The sequence below is a fragment of the Ammodytes marinus genome, assembly GCF_949987685.1.
Source record: "Ammodytes marinus genome assembly, chromosome: 11".
Classification (NCBI taxonomy): Eukaryota; Metazoa; Chordata; class Actinopteri; order Uranoscopiformes; family Ammodytidae; genus Ammodytes; species Ammodytes marinus.
In genome coordinates this window covers 31,283,335-31,304,329 of record NC_137215.1, presented here as the reverse complement: position 1 = coordinate 31,304,329, position 20,995 = coordinate 31,283,335, and the positions used below count along the sequence as shown (strand labels likewise).

The window sequence follows — 20,995 nt, the reverse complement described above, 5'->3', positions numbered from 1 at the left end:
TCAACTCTGACCAGCTTCCATGTACCTGCTGAAGAAAAGCATCCCCATTGCATGATGCTGCCACCACCATGTTTAATGGTGGGGATGCTGTGTTCAGAGTGATGTGCAGTGATAGTTTCCAACACATATAGCGTTTTGCATTCAGGCCAAAAACTTCAAGTTTGGTCTGTTCTGACCAGAGCACCTTCCTCCAACCCTTGCCACAGAATGTATAAGCCCTTTCAGATATCACTACTCAAAGGGTGTTTTAAAATAAAAAAGAACACAATTTGCGTTTTACTTGACTTGTCTACTATGACAGATGCGTTTGGCACAAGTGGTCAGCCAGCCGTCGGCTGCAGAAACCGGCCTGCATTCCGCTCCACAGGGCCAGGTAACCACCAGCTTAGAGCGCCCACCAGCACGACTCTGATGCTCCCGGCCCGAAAGTCAATGAATCGCTCAGTTATAGCGATCAAGGACACATTAAAAGTAGGGCTGTCAAAATTAAAGCTGCAGTTGATCATTTCAGCCAACGGCTGTTTTCCCAACGCTCTACCTGCTGTAGCTCCTCCCTCTGAACGACAGCTACGCGCGTTCATGTGAATTCAGTTAGGCTACATTGACAGGAGACAAACACCATGTCCGATTCCGAGGTGATTAAACATTAGTAATGATAACTACATACGTACATATTGAGCATACATTTTAATCACAGACATACCATGTATGTTAGCTTAAAATCATTGTAAGTGTGCTGGTAGGCCTAACAAAAGTACCTGTAACAGCCAGGCAAGATAGCAAACTAATTGTAACAGAGCGGAGAGGTGTGTGTGTATCTCCTACTAGGCCTATCTATGCTCCAGCTCTGACCGCAGCTGGGAGGGGCTGCTCGGGCAGTGTTGCCAACTTAGCGATTTTGTCGCTATATTTAGCTACTTTTCAGCCCCCCTGGCGACTTTTTTTTCAAAACAGCGACAAGCGACAAATCTATCTTTTTTTCTGGTGTAATTGGTGACTTTTTCGCCGAAGCAAATATCACTTTTAACGCTTCTCAACGAGCAGCGGGAGCCTCCTGGCCCGTCCCCCGTCACAGAGCACTGACAGACGGCCCGGTCCTCGCGCAGCAGCCCCTCCCAGCTGCGGTCAGAGCAGGAGATACACCTCTCAGCTCGGGGCTGCTGCGCGAGGAGCGGGCTGCGTGTCAGTGCTCCCGCTGCTCGTTGAGAAGAGATGATACTTGCTTTGGCGAAAAAAGTCACCAATAACACCAGAAAAAAAAGCTAGATTTGTCGCTTGTCGCTGTTTTGAAAAAAAAAAGTCGCCAGGGGGGCTGAAAAGTCACTAAATATAGCGACAAAATCGCTTTGAGTTGGCAACACTGATCACAGGACGAAGAATATATGGGGCCAGCGGCAGGCAGAGGAAGGGGACGAGGTCGCGGTCGGAGAGGTCTTGATGTGATAGGGCAAGAAGACATGGCCGGTGTACTTTTTTTCAGGCTCTCTCCGTCTCCCTTTCAGCAGTTAACTTTAGTCACTCTAACGTTATGGCTGACCCAGGATCAGTAGCTGCGCGCAGCTAAACATAGCAGCACGTTAGCCCATGCCGTGTTTTAATCTGCTAACGGTCACGTCTGTGTCGGGGGCATAGATAGTAGGCTATATAAAATCAACTGCCGCGGGTGACAGTTGATGTCGGGAGCAACAGGAGGAGAAACATTGTCCGCTCTGTTCAGAGCCCGCGAGTACACAAACGTCTGCAGTTTTCAGAGGTGTGTGTGTGTAGACATCAACATAACGTCGGCTTCCTGGCACAAATTAACAGTCCCCTAGGACACACACACACACACACACACACACACACACACACACACACACACACACACACACACACACACACACACACACACACACACACACACACACACACACACACACACACACACACACACACATGATTGTAATCAAGTTGTATTCAAGAATGCACAACCTACAGATTCACCAAATAAATGCCATTATATAGCCTATATTTGCCCAAAGACATAGTAAAGAGACAGACCAATTGAATTATGGTGTGCTAGGTATATATTTTAGTTTGATTTAAATCTATTTTCAGTATTAAAACCATCATTTGGATTTTCAATTAATAAAAATACTAATTTTAAATGTACATATCCACCTTCTGTCCTTTATCTTTACGTTCATACAACAATTTACAGAGTGGTTCGAATGGTAAAATTAGTCGTGATTAATCGTGATTAATCCACATAATCCTGTGATTAATCTGATTAAAAATGTTAATCGTTTGACAGCCCCAATTAAAAGAGACACTAAAATCTCAAGTGCGTCAAATAAATAAAATGTTAAGCTGAATGTTGTGCAGTGTCTTTTTCTCATAAAGAGCAGCCTACCACCTGCACACATATTTATACTTTTCATTTAAGAAGCGATGAATGGATGCAGCCCCGCGCTGCAGAGTCCCTCCAGCTACGCCCACTGCCTTTACACAGTCCCATGCAGCGCTACAAAGTGACCCGTGTGTGCACTATTGAACATTCTCCTACTCTGTTCACCACATAGGCTGCACATGTTAGGTGATTAATATGTTTATCTTGGTTTGAACAAACGCTACATTAGTATTATCTACTAACAATTGTCCGACAAAGACAGGCTACACGGCACAGCCAGCACTGCGAATCCATGCTGTTTACAAACTTGAGTACACGATGTGAGAGCTGGCGTGAGATTTGAGCGTACCCTACACTCATGTCCAAATTGTTGAATGCCAAAGTTTGCAAAAAGTCCCCTCTCTGCCCCATTTCAACTCTGTCTCTACACTATCAATAAAGCATAAAAATGCCAAAAAGATATCTTAAAAAAAACAAAAAAAACAATTACTTCACAGAAGAACAGTGACAATCAGATACATTTGTGCTGTTTTAGTTCACACTTAGTTACTTATTGCACCATTAGGCAGGACCTGCACCACTGGCTGTTTAGCATTTTTGTCATCGGTTTGATTTAATTAGGGGGCCAAGCCCGACCACGAGCTGGGACCGCGTTTTGCAGAGCAACGCGGTTCCCAAGCCTTGGTGGGCAGGGAACCCTATTGTTTATGTAAGGATGTTTCTTCTTCGTCATCTTCTTTTTATTTTTCTCTGTGTAAAAGTGTGTCCACCAGCTCAAACCGTAAGTCTTTGCGACAAACCAACTAGCAGGGCTAGTTTAGACCCCCGCCCTCTCAGCATACCAAAAAAAATCAGACATGACGGCCACTAGGTGGCGCTACACCAAGGAAAACACGTTTGGGGTCATAGCTCCCACCCCGAACATCCCACAGTCAAAAACTTTATATCCACATATTCACTGGAGTCAGCTGCATCTTCTGGCATAGACAAGTAGATTTTTTTTTTGTTGCAAAATCTCAAAAACTGCAAAACGGACTTTTCATTTCAGCTCACACAAATTTTGCACAACTTACACAAAAGTTTGCACAGAACATCTACAGATGCACATGAAAAATATATATTTAAAAGAATTTCGATACGACCATCGATGACGAAACGGTAGCGCTTTGAGTATTTGCGCATACCTTTTACCTACGTAAATGCTCATGAATCCAAAACTATATATCGTTTCAAGTCCAAACTTTAGACATATAGTAGTGCTATCCTATGTAGCATTCTCAAAAGGTTTCGAAAAATTTCTCAATAAGGGGGCGCCAAAAAAACAAAAAGTATATATCTCCTTATCCACTTTAGCCTATTTCTCTGCCATTTTTTTGCTTTTTGGTCTATAACTCCCAAACCGAACATCCCACATTCAAAAACTTTACATCCCCGGATTCTGTGAAGTGAGCGGCCGGCGCCGGGGTCGACAACACTCAATACCTAATTTCCATCGGAGGCTTGGCCCCCGTACATAACTGCTTGCAGTTCTAGTTAAGTTAGTTTTTTTCATATCCATTGTGACTAGGTATATGCCTAGTCTCGCAAAGCCAGACCAAACTACAGCAAGTAGTATGGTCTGGAAGCACTCTGTTTAGAGCCGTCTATTCGGGGCGAAACTGGGCTTGCCTGTTTTTATTTCTTTAAACCAATCAAAATAATCTAGGGCGGGGCTGAGCCCGGGAAGCAGCAGCGGTGTCCGTGCAAAATAGAGCCGGGGGGAAATATTTTGATGGAACGTCTTCACGTTCAAAGGCTAAATTTGAACGGCTAAATCTAACCCGCAAACGCCACAAAAAAAAACTATTAAAGACAAAAGGAATAAACTAGTGGTGGGCCATTATCGGCGTTAACGTGCTGCGTTAACGCAAAACTCTTATCGGCGATAAAAAAAATATCGCCGTTAATCTCTTATTCCACCTCCTGTTCGGCTCAGGGGAGATGGTTCCCTCCAGGGCCGATGGCTGTTCGCCGTCAGGGTGAACCCCCTTCCGTGTGTTCTCTGGTCGGGTAATAATAGCCGGGGGCCGTTGTTGACACTTGAGGAGCCTTTATTGCAGGAGCGAAGCTTCTCTCACACCGCTCTCTCTCTACATCACTTGCCCACGACACACACCACCTGGCTGCAGGATCGCTAATGTAACACTCAGCGCCAAACCCCCTTCACATATCTGTCTATTCAATGTTTACTTATGAATGTATCCATGTACGTAACTCTGACATGTACATAACTTAATTTATTGTTAATAATATGGTCTGTTTATAAATTCGGCATATGATTAAAGCATCTAAAAGCCCGTAATCACGTTAAACGTTTACTGTTTTTAAGTTATTAATGCCACTCGCTCCCGCAGATACACAGCAGAGGGAGGTCTTATATTCAGCCATTGCTAAAGGGAGTGTTGTATTATGGAACGGCCGCTGTGGTACGAAATTCCAGTCTCAACAATGTTTCCTACACGCAATTATAACTCTAGCGTCTACAGCCCGTTGTTTTCATGTAGTGTAACTTGTGTAATGTGTTACATTATTCAGCTGTTGCCGTGATGTCGGCTAACGCTGATGCTAATGATAACTAGCTCTCCGTCGCACAATAGACTGTAGGTTGGTGTTGCAGCCAGCTGTTAGGTGAAGCGCTGTCCCACAGGTAAAAGCCATGGACCTATAAAGCCTGTCCAATATTCACTCTAGTCCAGCTTCTTGAAAAGTTTATAAGGACTTTATTATTTATGTAAAAATAATATTTAATGTTTCACTTGAAGCACAAAATTAATGGCTTTATTTTCTGTTATAGCCTATACCCAACAAATTAGTTTTTTCGGTTTTTTTAAGCACAAAAAACAGTGCAATGTTGTGATTTTTAGCCTTATATCTGATTAAATTGTTAGAATATTATTTGTTCGCAATAATTAGACACTCGTTCTGATGACGAAATGAAAGCCACCTGGCTTAAGAAACACGTTCTCAAAGACTTACTTTGAGTCATTATTTAGGGAGCACACACATATTATGAATGAATTCAAATGAGCCATTTTAATCTAGATTAATCTAGATTAATTCCAAAATTCAATGAGATTAATCTAGATTAAAAAAAATAATCTATGCCCACCTCTAGAATAAACATAGTGTGTTGCTTTCTCACCAGCATGTCAAGACACCGTACACTTTAGCCCCCGAGGAGCTCACGGGATAACTTAACGGGAACTAACTATTGTCACACAGTGTTATCTCTGGTAACATTATCAACCGTTGTCCCGTAAATCACCAAAGAAAAGGAACGGCGGATCTTAATCTAGCTGGTTATAAGGTCCGCTGCTCAATCCAAACCCCCATGCTTCATTTTCCAGAGTTAATGAGGGTATTTCTGCCCGGGGGAAGTTGTACAATGAAGTTGGACAGCTAGGCTAGGCTAGGCTAGGCTAGGCTAAGCTAGGCTGCGTCCCGGACCGCCGCCGCCATTATTATCCTGAAGTATCGCCACACTTTATTTCTGTCTACAGTAATGTGACTTCTCACACCCCGTGTGGGTGTGTGTGTGTGTGTGTGTGTGGGTGGTGTGTGTGTGTATGTGTGTGTGAGGGAGAGTGCTGCACAGACCACAGGTTGACTGTGAGCGAATTGTTTCCTAGTTTGAGGGGGAGCTCAATGCGGGAACGCCAGCAACAGGAAGGAGAGGCGTAGCGTTGGTAATAGACGCTGGCGAAATCCGTCCAGCCAGACTAGGTATATGCCTAAACCAGTGGTTCTCAAAGTGCGGCCCGCGGAAGCATATCTGGCGGCCCGTGGCCCGCATTGAATTATGAATTATAAAAAAAAAAAAAAAAAAAAATCATTTTTTTTTTTTTTTTTTTTGAAACGCACGGAGGGGATGCGTCCCCCGTAACAGTAAAAACAGTACAGGGGTCGAAACACTTAAATATCCCTCCTAATTGTTTGTATTCATTCCCCACTTATTAAACTTGCGAAGTTCGGCTGGCCTCTGCCTCTCGTTGCAGACGGCTGGTCAGCCTCCCGCAGTGCAGCAGGCAGTGTAGTGGTCCCAATGTAAGTTGTTAGATAGTGAGCTTGTCAAGCCTAATACGATGCACTTTCTCACATTCAAGGTGAATTAGATTAGGTCAAGTGTCTAAGGATGGATGCTAACATTATCTGGTTTCTAACTCTTTTGCCTAAAGTTTAGCTAACAAACTAACGTTAGCTAGCTGCTGATAGCCATGGAACTATCTGCCTAGTTGACTGCTGATAGCCCACCCTGTTTATTTCCAATGTATAGTGTCATAATAGTTAACACTGCTGCTGCATCATGAGTAGTGAGTCCTACAAAAAAAACACTCCAAAAGGTGATACGTTTTCAATGTGTAGAAAGTTTTGAACAATAAAGTACAATAAATATTTGAATGCAATACAGAATGCCTCAGTGCCTTGATTTATATTCCATTAGATGTGTGTCAATGGGAGCGAGTTGTCTTTTCCTTAACATTTCCACCATAAATAAATACAGAAGACAAATTACTGCATAAAAATTAACCAAAATGCACAAAATGAAGTGTTCGAACCTCAAATTTTTCTGGGGGACAACCCCCAGACACCCGCTTTTAATGTGTGTTCCCCAATGTTGAAATGAGACCTAGCCCTTCATTTATTACTTTAAATGTGTTAATTACACAGTATTGGATGCTGACCAATACATGTAAACTGTAAAGACGCAAAGACGCTGGCCATTGAAATTATTTCAGTTTTATAAAAAAATTTCCTTCGGCGGCCCTCGGTCCAATGTTGGGTTCCTAAATTGGCCCTCAGCTATCAAAAGTTTGAGAACCCCTGGCCTAAACAATTTACGGGGGAAAGTCTATTTCACTCTCAGGAACCAGATGGAGAGTTGAGTTACTTAGTGTTCAGGGTAGGAGAGGGTTTAATAGGTTTATCAGTGAGTTGACACTTGCTGTTCACAAGAGATTGAATGGAGCAGGCGGTTGGTGATAGAGAGGCATAGGAAACAGGTTTCCATTGTGAGGGGGCGGTGGGTTTAGCATGGTCTGCTATTTCAGCCAGCAAATTGGAGAATTAATGATGTGGGTAATCTGCCTGTTTGTCTCGGAGCAGATAGACACTCCCAGGCCTGGATCAGATAGCATGCCAACATGCATGTACGCTGATGTCCCACATTTCTTATCATCGTGTGCAACAGTCATAGTTTAGACTGCAAAATGAGAATTTACTCAACTTTTCACTTATTTACATGACAATGAACAGAAAAATATTTGGTTTAGGGATTTAAATCAGACCTGGTGTAAAAGGTCATTGCAATATCACGGTTATTTAAAAAATGAAGGATGGAAAACTTTTTTATGATCATATGTTATAGGGTGAATAACAAGTAATGTAGACCTGTTACAAAACAGCCACAAACTGTAGAAATTCTTCCCATGTTTCAGAAATATCCATAAATCAAGTATCTATCATGGGTCGGCAAACCGCGGCTCCAGAGCCAAAAGTGTATTCATTTATTTTACACAGAGTACTGTGCAAAAGTTTTACGCAGGTGTGAAAAAATGCTGTAAACTACAAATACTTTAAAAAGAGGAAGTTTTGGCTTTTAGGCTGCAACTCTTCCATTAAGACTTCTGACCAGACTTGTCCGGACAGTAGATGGGTGAACCTTGGCCCCACTGGTTTCTGACAGTTCTGAGCTGATGGAACTGCCGGACATCTTCTGATTTCTAAGGGAAATAAGCTTGAAGTGTTTTTCATCTGCTGCAACTACGTTTCCTTGGCCGACCACTGTGTCTACGATCCTCAACGTTGCTTGTTTCTTTGTGCTGCAGAAAGAGCAGCACATCTTGAAACCTCAATCTGCTTTGAGATCTGTGTCTGGGAGAGACTTTTCTTATCCAGTATAACTACCTTGTTCCCTCACTTCACATTTTTTTTAAATTGATAAATTACATACATGACATATTTGTATTTTGGAAAGCATTCTTAGTTTACAGCATTTTTGCACACCTGCATTTTTTCTTTGCACAGTACTGTGTATATACAGTAAATACCTATATATAAGTGCTGTCAGTTAAACGCCCTAACAGCGTTAATGCAAACCCATTTTAACGGTGTCAATTTATTCAGCGCAAGATTAACGTTCTTTTTGGCCTAGCAAACTTTGTAGTTTTTTCAAATGCTGTTGCAACAACTAGTAACTTAGAAAAACGACAACAGGCACGCTGCACACTTGTTTTAGCTTGTTTTTTTATAGGTCTCAGTTGTGAGACCTATAGCCTACCCTCAGTTGAGCGTAGGCTAACGTTACGTACCCCATCCTCTTTCCCGCTGTAGCCTACCGTTTATGCTCCGCTCAGAACGGGAGACAACAGCGCGCGTGTGTCTGATATGGTTTGATAGTATCCAGCTCATTATGTTGTTGCATTTTGGGTTGTCATCCTTAATAATAGGTCCATGGTCAACATCAAATTACACCATTTTGAACGAAACACTTTTGGAGGAGACTATGGGTTAGTCAGCATTAGCTTTGGCTATAAGTACAGAAAAATCAGTATGAGAGTGAAATAAATTGGTATCATCGGCATAAAGTACAGGGAACAGGGACGATAAAGCTGCAGCAAGGTCTTTCATTTAAAGAAAAAATTAGAGTCCCCTAAAGTAAACCCCTGTGGGACCCCGCAAGTTATACTGGACTTGTCAGATGTCCATCCAGTTATGTTAACAAAATGTTGATGATTGTGAATACAATTTACATACACATAACCATGTATTAGTTATTCCAAGAAAACCATGACAATTTTTGCAATCAGATTTCGTGATTCACAGTGTCAAAAGCTTTGGAAGACATATTCATGATTATTAAAGGCATTATGAATTAGATCAACCAGCTGCAGCATAGCCATTTCTGTAGAATATTTTTTACCTAAACCCATATTGGTGTTCTTACAGGATGACCCACTCCTGAAGATGTTTCCTGATTCTATTGTAAACCAGCTGTTCCAAGATCTTTGAGAAATATGGAAGGACAGAAATAGGATGGTAGTCATTACATGAAATATAGTCTACAGCAGGGCTATTCAATTAGTTTTGAATGGGGGCCGGTTGGTGGAAATGATCCAAAATGAGGGGCCAGAAAAAAATGCCTAAAATTGATGAACAATATTAACAAAATAATTATTTAAAGGACAAGCAATATCAGATGGGTCTGTGTACACTCTTGAATCGTTTATACTTTGGTCATTCGATTGATTTTCGTTTCAGCAAAGGATATTAAAAAACAAAAATACCCTCTGCCGTCTCATAACACAAACACACACACCTTCATCTATTTTTGATTAATATAATCATATTTCAGTGATGAGCATTTGGAATTGCTTAGAAAGCTGCTGACGCATCTGTCAGCCATGTTTCTGACAATGCAATAACTGAAAATTCCTGATTTGATGAAGACAAGAATAAATCATAGTTGTTGGGAAGACAAGAATGTTTGAATGAAAGGTTGAAAACATCTTTGTTAAAGGCTTTTGCATATTACCTAGGATACTATAAAAGGAATAATACTGTAAAAGTCACAAAATAAACTTGGCACCGCCAAGTTCCCGATTTCCTAATACAAAAGAACTAGGCCTTGGGTCTGGCCAGGAGCTTGTCACTGCCCCATGTCACTGGCTCTGTCTACAATTCATTATTGAGAGTTAATGGATCAACACACAGAGAAAGAAGAAGACAGTTCAACTACGGCTCCAGAAAAAAAGAAGATAGGTAAACAAACTTCATACAATCGACACCGTTTGGTTTCAAAAGAAACCCTGGAGATGAGGTCCAAGGGACATGCCTGCTATACATCTCACCGCCAAAGCTGTCGCTAGAAACAATGTCACTCAAACTTAACTTAAATGTATGACTTTACCTTAGTTGGGGACTGATAGCAACAGACCACACTCTGTCATACATGGGAATTGCCTCCATGGCACGGCTAGAAGTCAAAGTCCAAATCTAGAGGGAAAAAAAAGTCTTCAGTAAGTACGTTTTTGTAATATATGCATAAACAGACATACTATGGAAATAGACATTATTTACACTGCTTAAACATCAATCAAGCTTATAGGCAATTGAATCTTAATTGAAATTTGACATTATCTTCTTCCTGTGAATATAGATCTTTCAAAGCATAGCAGTTAACGTCCTCCAGTCTTATTTGTGAAACAAATGTGTATTCTAAACACTATGGCACTGCACATCCCATTAATGATTGTGAATTGTAGAGGCATTCTGACCCGGGCTGTTCGGTCTCTGGATCCACTGATGATTAGTCCATTTTTAGAGTCCAGGCAGTTGACTTCTTGGTTATGGCCTGATAACTCCATCCACGCGTTGCTCCTCCTGTTGTGGACCAGGATCTTGCCATCACTGATACAGACAAACAGGAGTTATTTTCTACTCTGATGTCTACCCAAAATATCAAGAAGATAGCTGGCTAAAAAACCCTAAAGATGAACACCTAGGTTGTTGAGTGTAATACCTTTCATCGCATTGCCTATACCTGGATGGCTGTGTGTGTTTCCACTGGGGTTATGCATATCAGGCCGATGACGTATGGAGAAGGAGTAAAAGTATCTGCACTGAACGTCATTTTATAACAGGCTACGTTTAATAAATGTTGAGTCACGCGACCGTCTGGGGAAAAAACTAAAAAGAGACTGGTGAGATGAATAGTGGTGCTGGTGAGGTGCGCTGTGTGGCTGCTCTGGTCTGTTAACACGGGCAGCGGAGAGATTGTTTCTCTGTATATTTTAGTGAAGAAAAGCGACCATCTGATGGTAACAAACGGCTGCTACAGTCATATGAAAAAGTTTGGGAACCCCTCTCAGCCGGCATTATAATTGACTCTCCTTTCACAAAAAAAAAGATAAAAGTGGTATGTCTTTAATTTACTAGGAACAGCTAAGTACTGGGATGTTTTCCAAACAAAGATTTTTTGAAAAGCAGTATTTGGTTGTATGAAATAAAATAAAATGTGAAAAACTGGCTGTGGAAAAATTTAGGAACCCTTGTGGTTTTGTTGATTTTAATGCCTGTAACAGCATGTAAAACTGATGACTTTAAACACAAAGTTAGTTGGATTATGTTGTTAAGCCTTGGACCTCATAGAAATGTCTGTTTAATCATGAGAAAAGGTATTTTAGGTGCCTAAATGCAAGTTGCACTTTTCTTTGACTCTCTGCTGAAGTGAGACAGAATGGGATCATCAAAGCAGTTCCCAAAAGATCTGAAAAACAAAGATTGTTCATCGTCTTGGTTTAGGGGAAGGCTACAAGAAGCTTTCCCAAAGGTTTCAATTGTCAATTTCGACTGTAAGGAACGTTGTCAGGGAATGGAAGGACACAGGCACAGTGGCAGTTAAACCCAGGCATGGCAGACCAAGAAAAAAACAGGAGCGCATAGGTGGAGGATTGTGAGAATGGTTGCACACAACCCACAGATCACCTCCAAAGACATGCAAGAACATCTGGCTGCAGATTGTGTATCTGTACATCTTTTACAATTCAGCGCAATTTTCACCAAAACATCTGTATGGCCGGGTGATGAGAAGGAAGCCCTTTCTGCGCCCACGCCACAGATACAGTTGCATGGAGTATGCAAAAGCTCATTTAGACAAGCCAGATTCACATTGGAAGAAAATGCTTTGGACTGATGAGACAAAAATTAAGTTATTTGGTCTTTATAAAAAGCGCTTTGCATGGCGAAAGAAGAAAACTACATTCCAAGAAAAACACCTGCTACCTACTGTCAAATTTGGTCATGCTGTGGCCACTTCAGGGACTGGGGCCCTGGTTAAAGTCGATAGTTGGATGATTTCAACCCAGTTTCAACAGATTATTCAGGATAATGTTCAAGTATCAATCACAAAGTTGAAGTTGCGCAGGGGTTGTATATTCCAACAAGACAATGACCCTTAACACAGTTCAAATTCCTGCAGAGGGAAAAGTACAATGTTCTGATATGGCCGTTGCAGTCCAATGACTTGAATATCATCGAAAATCTATGGGATGATTTGAAGCGGGCTTTCCATGCTCGGCAGCCATCACATTTAACTGAACTGGATCGCTTTAGTATGTAAGAATGTTCAAAATACCTACCTCCAGGATCCAGACACTCATCACAGGCTACCGGAGGCGTCTAGAGGCTGTTATTTTTGCAAAAGGAGGCTCAACTAAGTACTGATGTCATTTTTCTTTTGGGGTGCCCAAATGTATGCACCAGTCAAATTTTGTTATGATGCCTATTGCATATTTTCTATTATTCCAATAAACAAAATGACACTGCTGTATTGCTTCTGTTTCCCTAAGGTATGTCATACACTCAACAAAAATATAAACGCAACACTTTTGTTTTTGCTCCCATTTTTCATGAGATGGACTTAAAGATCTAAAATTCATTCCAGATACACAATATTACCATTTCTCTCAAACATTGTTCACAAATCTGTCTAAATGTGTGATAGTGAGCACTTCTGCTTTGCTGAGATAATCCATCCCACCTCACAGGTGTGCCACATCAAGATGCTGATCTGACATCATGATTAGTGCACAGGTGTGCCTTAGACTGTCCACAATAAAAGGCCACCCTGAAATATGCAGTTTTGTCTCACAGCAAAATGCCACAGATGCCACAAGCATTGAGGGAGCGTGCAATTGGCATGCTGACAGCAGGAATGTCAACCAGATCTGTTGCTCGTGCATTGAATGTTCATTTCTCCACCATAAGCCGTCTCCAAAGGCGTTTCAGAGAATATTGCAGTACATCCAACCGGCCTCACAACCGCAGACCACGTGTAACCACACCAGCCCAGGACCTCCACATCCAGCAGGTTCACCTCCAAGATCGTCTGAGACCAGCCACTGAGACAGCTGCTGAAACAATTGGTTTGCATAACCAAACAATTTCTGCACAAACTGTCAGAAACCGTCTCAGGGAAGCTCAACTGCATGCTCGTCGTCCTCATCGGGGTCTTGACCTGACTCCAGCTCGTCGCCGTAACAGACTTGAGTGGGCAAATGCTCACATTCGATGGCGTCTGGCACGTTGGAGAGGTGTTCTCTTCACGGATGAATCTCGGTTTACATTGTTCAGGGCAGATGGCAGACAGCGTGTGTGGCGTCGTGTGGGTGAGCGCTTTGCTGATGTCAATGTTGTGGATCGAGTGGCCCATGGTGGTGGTGGGGTTATGGTATGGGCAGGCATCTGTTATGGACGAAGAACACAGGTGCATTTTATTGATGGCATTTTGAATGCACAGAGATACCGTGATGAGATCCTGAGGCCCATTGTTGTGCCATACATCCATGAACATCACCTCACGTTTCAGCAAGATAATGCACGGCCCCATGTTGCAAGGATCTGTACACAATTCTTGGAAGCTGAAAATGTCCCAGTTCTTGCATGGCCAGCATACTCACCGGACATGTCACCCATTGAGCATGTTTGGGATGTGCTTGACCGGCGTATACGACAGCGTGCACCACTTCCCACTAATATCCAGCAACTTTGCACAGCCATTGAAGAGGAGTGGACCAACATTCCACAGGCCACAATTGATAATCTGATAAACTCTATGCGAAGGAGATGTGTTGCACTGCATGAGGCAAATGGTGGTCACACCAGATACTGACTGGTTCTGAGTCCCCAGACCCCCAATAAAGCAAAAAAATGCACATTTCAGAGTGGCCTTTTATTGTGGACAGTCTAAGGCACACCTGTGCACTAATCATGATGTCAGATCAGCATCTTGATGTGGCACACCTGTGAGGTGGGATGGATTATCTCAGCAAAGCAGAAGTGCTCACTATCACACATTTAGACAGATTTGTGAACAATGTTTGAGAGAAATGGTAATATTGTGTATCTGGAATGAATTTTAGATCTTTAAGTCCATCTCATGAAAAATGGGAGCAAAAACAAAAGTGTTGCGTTTATATTTTTGTTGAGTGTATATGCAAAGGAATTTGCTTCTTTGAAATCCCAGCTAATGATTAACAAAAATCCCCAAAATTAGAAGGGGGTCCCAAACTTTTTCATATGACTGTATAATCTTAACACGTTCGCCGAGAGAAGAAAAAAAGGCAAACACAAGAGCAGCAGATGCATGATGTGTGGCCTGGGCGATAGTACGGAGGATGCTCATGTTGGGCTGTTGCTGTTCGCTTGTTATTACATCGCAAACAATCCCAAATGGATTCATATCTCAATGTTGCTAAGCGGAGATTTGACACAATGAATGCTAGCAATGCCATAAAAGGAGAAGAAATAGAGCACAATCTACCTTCCACCACTGATAAGGTGGGAGTCTGTCACAACGAAACGGCAGACATCTCCCTTGTGGCCCCTGTAGATTTCCCGTGGGTTGCGCCGAAGCCTCCCAGAGCCTCGCTGCAGATAGTACACGAGGATATCAGAAGCCTGGGACAGAAACAGCATGTCCCCATCCAGCTGCAACCATGGCAACAGTCTGAAGACAAGATCAATCATTTAGGTGATTTAAAAAGAGTTAAAGTAATATAAATGAAGAGAAAACATATATGCATATATAGGCAGTATGCTGGATTCCTGAAATGTAATGTATTTTAAGACCCCAATACACAAGTTTTAGTTCTAACCAGTTGATCACGTGACTAACCCAAAACAAGGTGTATAGAAAGAGTAATACTGGAAACTCAATCTTGTTTCTTATAACACACACACACACACACACACACACACACACACACACACACTCAGATTTTGACTTTGTACACTGTTTTAAATTGTCCAAAGGCAAACAACTTGGTAATTTCCAAATATAGGAACATCCCTTGTAATAGATGTGAAATGCCAGAGAGATAACCATGTGGAACCCGTGATGACTGGGAGATGAGCAGTAGATGGTTAAGTGCTGGCTGTTGTAAAGGTGCCAGTCAGGGCTCCAGAGTCACATGCACCTAATGATGGATGGAGTGCCAGGTAGTTTAACATCCCAGCGTATGCCGGCCATTACGTTATATTATCAAGATACTTCAGGCAGTGAGCGTGGGAACTATTGTCCTTTTCAGATGACCTTAAGTCTTGCAGGATTCCTTAAATACACACTATCCGACTTTGCACTTGGAGACAGCATGGCCATGACAGACATTAAATAGTGTACAGTAAATTGTGCACTTACTTTGTTTTCCATTTGAGATGAATGGCCCTTTTGCAGACCCCATCATACCAATTCTGAGCTATTTTCACTCGCTCCTTCAGTGGAACGTCAGGATATCTGCAATGACAGTGAAAATGTCACGTCACTATGCTTTGATCAATGTGGATATTAAACGCTGAGTGTTACCGTGCTAGTTAGGATGATTGCAAAATGACAATGAAAAAGGATTATAACATACACTGCTACATTTCTATAGCGCTGTTATCCAAAGCACTTCCCCCATGTACGCACACACGAAAATAACCTGTGGTCGTGTTTAATTCCAGAATGGAAAAGTGTAGTTTGAAGAGAGCTGAAGGAATGATGCTTCATGAGCAGGGTATAGGGATGAGACGGTGGCCTGAAGTGTTGTGTTGCAAAAGGAAATTAAAACATTCAACCAACACGGATACATTTTGCAAACTGATGGTATCTTAAAATGAGTTGCATGTTCATATTGTACTCTATTCTACGTACAGAAAGCATAGCCTACTCACTATCACTCCGTATTTGATGTTGAAAAGTCGTCATTTAGAAAGAAAAACAGAGTAATTTTTACTGGTCCTACTTGTAAAAAGAGGTAGCCCATCACACAGACTGGAGTGTACTGGTGGCCCTGGAACCAGCACTGAGTAAGTAGAATGTTTACTCAAGAGTTATGGCCCAAGCTACATAACAGGTGTAAACGCTTTTCTACTATAGGTGTGGGTCTACACAGGGTTGTTGTCAGTGTTACACTCGTATCTTACATGTCCATTCCATTCCGAGTAATTCCAGTGTTTAAAAACTCTTTAGCAACCTTCCTCCAGACAGCGTCCCGATTTACAAAGCGGTAAATTGTATTGCAAACTTGAGAGAGGCGACATAGAGATTTGTAGTCCAAATAAGAAAATATATGATAGAGAATATCCTCTGGTAACTGGTATAAGAGCATAGTGAGCCGAAAGGCAGCTCCGCTGCTCCGTCTTCGTTCACTCTATTTGCGGCTGTACAAAGTAAACAAGCTGCCATCTTTAGAGAGGAGCAGCGCAGAGGAAACAGGAAGTCATGCCAGCAACAACAAAAAAAACGTTTGATTGATGACGAGTTACGTAAGTGGACGTGATGACGTGAATGGTCGGACTCGTGCTCAGTCCCTTTAGGAGAGCCTGGCCTTAGCTACGCACCATCTCTATCCTTGGGGATAAGGTGCTGGTGGTGGAGTGCTATAATACTTCGGGGTGCACATGTACATTAAACTGGACTGGAAGCAGCACACAGAGGCTGTCTACAGGAAGGGTCGGAGCAGGCTTTACTTAACAAGCTGATTAGGAGGGCTGGCTCTGTGCTGGGGACTGCTGAGGAGCCCCTGGAGGTGTTGATGCCACTTCTTTTTTTTTTTTAATCCTGGCTATTTATAGTGGGCTCATGTTTTTTTGTATTCGTGGGATATGTATTGTTGTGTGTATGTATACTGACTGCTGGAACACCTACATTTCCTTTCTGGGATGAATAAAAAAATATCTTATATTTATCTTATCTTAAAAAGAGACAATCATTTTCTTTATATTGAATATAGTGAATACAGAATATGTGTATTTTTATAGACATATGTTTATGTATAATATGCATATATTTGTATATATATGTGTTGCTTATAGTATTACTTTCTTTTATTTTAATAACGCCCTCAATGAAGAACATATTGTAATGCCTAGGACTTTATAATATACATTGATGTATAGCTATTCTATTTTCTTGAACATAACTTATAAAGTTGTTTCAATAAAAAAAAGAGTGAGCAACATAGGCTACTTTGGTTGACCAAAAATTACAAAGTGTTATATCCATAAATCTAAATTCTCAAAGAAAAAGCTATGCTTTTAGGAGCTGGCTGCCTATACCAAAACAAATTTTTTTCTTGTCTGAATGTACTTACAAAAGGCTATGAAAACTTGTAAGCTTTAGGCCTAAGATATTTATATGCATCCTTTCTACTTTTAACGCTTGACCCTGTCGTGTTTCATATTGTAGACTTAGGAGATGTACAGAATATATTGTTCTACTACTGTATGTCTGTATGTTCATAACAAGGCAATGTGAATAAAGTAAAGGCAATGATTAAAAAAAATACATACTTTGATTAACCGTCACTATTATTATTGGTTCGCTCACACCAAAAGCTTATTAAGAGTCAGTCGCAGTAGTTTATTTTCAATGTACACATGGCATATACTGTAGTGTGAGTGAGTCCACACAGTCTGAAAAGTTCCCTGAACTATCCCAAAACAGTCACAACCAGTTTAATTTAGTTTAAACACACAACACAGACAATGCCTTGATAACTCAACAATAAGATGGGTTAACCTTTGGATTATCAGTTATTTTTCGATTGTGAGAAATAGAGTTTTGGTATAGATTTCAAAAGCAGAATTCTACATTACATCAGTATTTCAAAGCATGAGGCAGGAGCCATGAGAATCTTTAAACGTCAAGAGATTTCCAGCAATGTATTCGTTTTATGTCAACAAAGTTATGATTTTCTCATGTCATGGATATGTAGCCTATTTTCTCAAGCCTATTTTCAGATACCACTATATGAAGGCCCCATGAAGCTTTTCTCTTTTGTTCTTTCTTTGTTTTTGTCGAGATAGTAACCAAAATGAGCCAACTTTAGAGATTACAAAACATAATTGATGTATGGATTTACTGTAGGCATATACTTTATTCATCCCCAAAGGGAAATAAAAGTGTCCCAGCAGCAGTAATAATGTAAACAGTCTGCACGTTACATTTGCTGTAATCTGTTGTCCAGGTGAATGTCCAGGTGTTTGTAGCCCTCCATCACCTCAACCTCTTCTCCCAGAATGGAGATTCAGTTTAATCCTCCTGGTCCTCTCAAAATCCATATCCATCTCCCAACCTTGGTTACATTTAAGAGGAGGGTGTAGCTCCTACCATGCCACAACACTACTACTGTCCACCAGTTCCCTGTCCTTGTACACTGTCCCATGAACTGCATACAGAACTGACACACCTTGCATCTGCTGAACCATCTGAATATTTCATTAAAATAGGCCCATGTGAAAGTGACAAGTGCAGGGATTAATAGAGGAATGTGATATACAAAGGCAGTTTGAACAAAACAGGCTAGGGACCAACTGTTATAGAGAGATCTTAACCTTATCATGCAGATTAAGGATTCCTCTCCCAATGCCACACCACAGGTCCATAGCGATACACCAGTGTAATGTTGCCCCCAGTATGAAAAGAAGAATACATCTCTTGTCCAATGTATAATAATAATAATAATTGATTGGATTTATATAGCGCTTTTCAAGGTACTCAAAGCGCTTTTCAGGGTTCCAGGTTCAATTCGTTCACACACAGTCATACCGGTGGTGGTAAACTACGATAGTAGCCACAGTTGCCCTGGGGCAGACTGACAGAAGCGAGGCTGCCATTCCGCGCCATCGGCCCCTCCGACCACCACCTCAAACATACAGCAGTCATACACATTCACACGAGGCAAGGTGGGTGAAGTGTCTAAATCTATCATGCTAAGTGTGTGGTGGACAAACTGCCGTCAAGACCACTCAACATTAAGACGGGGGACAATATACTGAGTCAACTACATACACAAATAATAAACGCTGCCTACACCACACCACAAACACTAATTAGTCCTTCATCTAATATGTGATCATATGTGATATTCTGTTCATAAAACTGCCCAAAATTGGACTTTTTAATGTTAAAATTATGAATAAAGCAATCTTTAAACTACTCCCATTTGAATTATTGGTCTACTCCTTCCACATACTTCAAATTCAATATGTGCCTAGTTTAATATTATGTGTAGGCTATGCACAATATATAGCAACATTTCATATTATTAACTAAATGAAAACAATGAAATCTTTAATAAGCATGTCTGTATGTCAGGGTACAAGATGTGACACAAACACACACACACTAAATTTCAAACAATCAAAGTATGTGGTGAGTGTAAAAGTTTAGTTGACACATTTTTACTTATTTCTAACAATTAGACCTGGCAACTTCCGAGCCTTGGAAAGGTGCTTGTGCTGGTGCACAGCTGAACAAAACTTATTTCATAACATGTCCTAATTATAATCATATCATAATGTTGTGACTTTACTTAGCGGGACACATAACTATTAATTAATGTATGGGACTTCAAATTCACAGTTTTCAGTGATGGTAATTCATTAATTAATAGTATTAATACATTTTAAGAAACATGTCTGAGTTAATCTGTAATATATGTCTTAGGTAAGTAATTATCATTAAAGACTCAGTCTGTAATTAAGACTGACTTCTGATTAGTTACTGATGGAGTAACCATTCATTCATGGCTGAGTCCTCCATGAGTCTTACATGAGTCCTACATTAACTCAGGATGAACTGGGCATTAGTTAAGCATCAATTAATGCTGATGAGTGTCTACTTAATATACCCAGAAATCATTTCTGACATGCTCGTTCTGAAGGCGGGTGCAATTCAGCTGCCTCCTGTTACTTCCTTTTCGCCGCATGGGAGGGCGAACTGTCATGCGTATCTTAGCCACAATCATACGATGATCTGTCCAGCAGTCTGCACCCCTGATGGCACGGGTGATGATTACATCACTAATGTCACATCGTCTAACAATGACATAGTCAATCAGGTGCCAGTGTTTTGAGCGGGGGTGCATCCAAGAAGTTTTGTATTTGTTCTTCTGTTAGAAAAGTGTGTTTGTTATTGTTAAGTTGTGCTCAGAGCATAGAGTGAGTAGTCTCATGCCATTTGCATTAATCTGACCAATACCATGTTTGCCAAGTACTCCATCCCATACTCTGTCGTTCTGTCCCACTCGAGCATTAAAGTCCCCAAGCAAAAGAATCTTATCAGTCTTAGGGTGTATTCACACATGCCGTGTTTAGTTCGGTTGAAACGAACTCAGATGCACTTCCACCTTCGGTGCGCATCTTTCAGACATGTGTGAATACAGCAATCGCACTCGGGGGCGGACCAAACAAACGATCCGAGACCCAGCTAAAGAGGTGGTCTCGATGCGGTTCCATACGCACTCTGCTGCAGTTCGTTTGTGGTGTGAATTTGTCCGGACTCGATCCGACCCAATTGCAGGAAGCATTGTGCCTTTTCTTTTTTAATAAATCACCGTCAGCTTCACATTATGGGAAAGTGTTGCCGTTGTTGGGAAGATTAGTTGTGGTTTGACTGGGAGCCCCGAGCGAATATATTACATTTGATAGACAGGACGCGTAAACATGCTGATGTGTTCAGCGATCAGATGAAGGAGAGGGGAGCGTCTCCCGCACAGTGCCAACAGGTTCACGCTGCGCCGTGTC

General features: G+C 41.4%; 1 protein-coding gene across 2 annotated transcripts in view; it reads right to left on the bottom strand.

Moving 5' to 3' along the window:
* The window catches only part of fbxw4 (F-box and WD repeat domain containing 4), a 149,190-nt gene extending 132,540 nt beyond the window's left edge, over nt 1-16,650 (bottom strand). For both annotated transcript variants that reach the window (XM_080036590.1, XM_080036591.1), the window contains exons 1-5: nt 16,391-16,650; nt 15,624-15,719; nt 14,748-14,933; nt 10,702-10,834; nt 10,335-10,420 (exon numbers count right to left, since the gene is read on the bottom strand). In XM_080036590.1, coding sequence (XP_079892716.1) covers nt 10,335-10,420; nt 10,702-10,834; nt 14,748-14,933; nt 15,624-15,719; nt 16,391-16,575 — 686 coding nt within the window. In that variant the 5' untranslated portion in view covers nt 16,576-16,650. The remainder of the gene's footprint in view (nt 1-10,334; nt 10,421-10,701; nt 10,835-14,747; nt 14,934-15,623; nt 15,720-16,390) is intronic.
* Between the last annotated feature and the right edge of the window lie 4,345 nt (nt 16,651-20,995).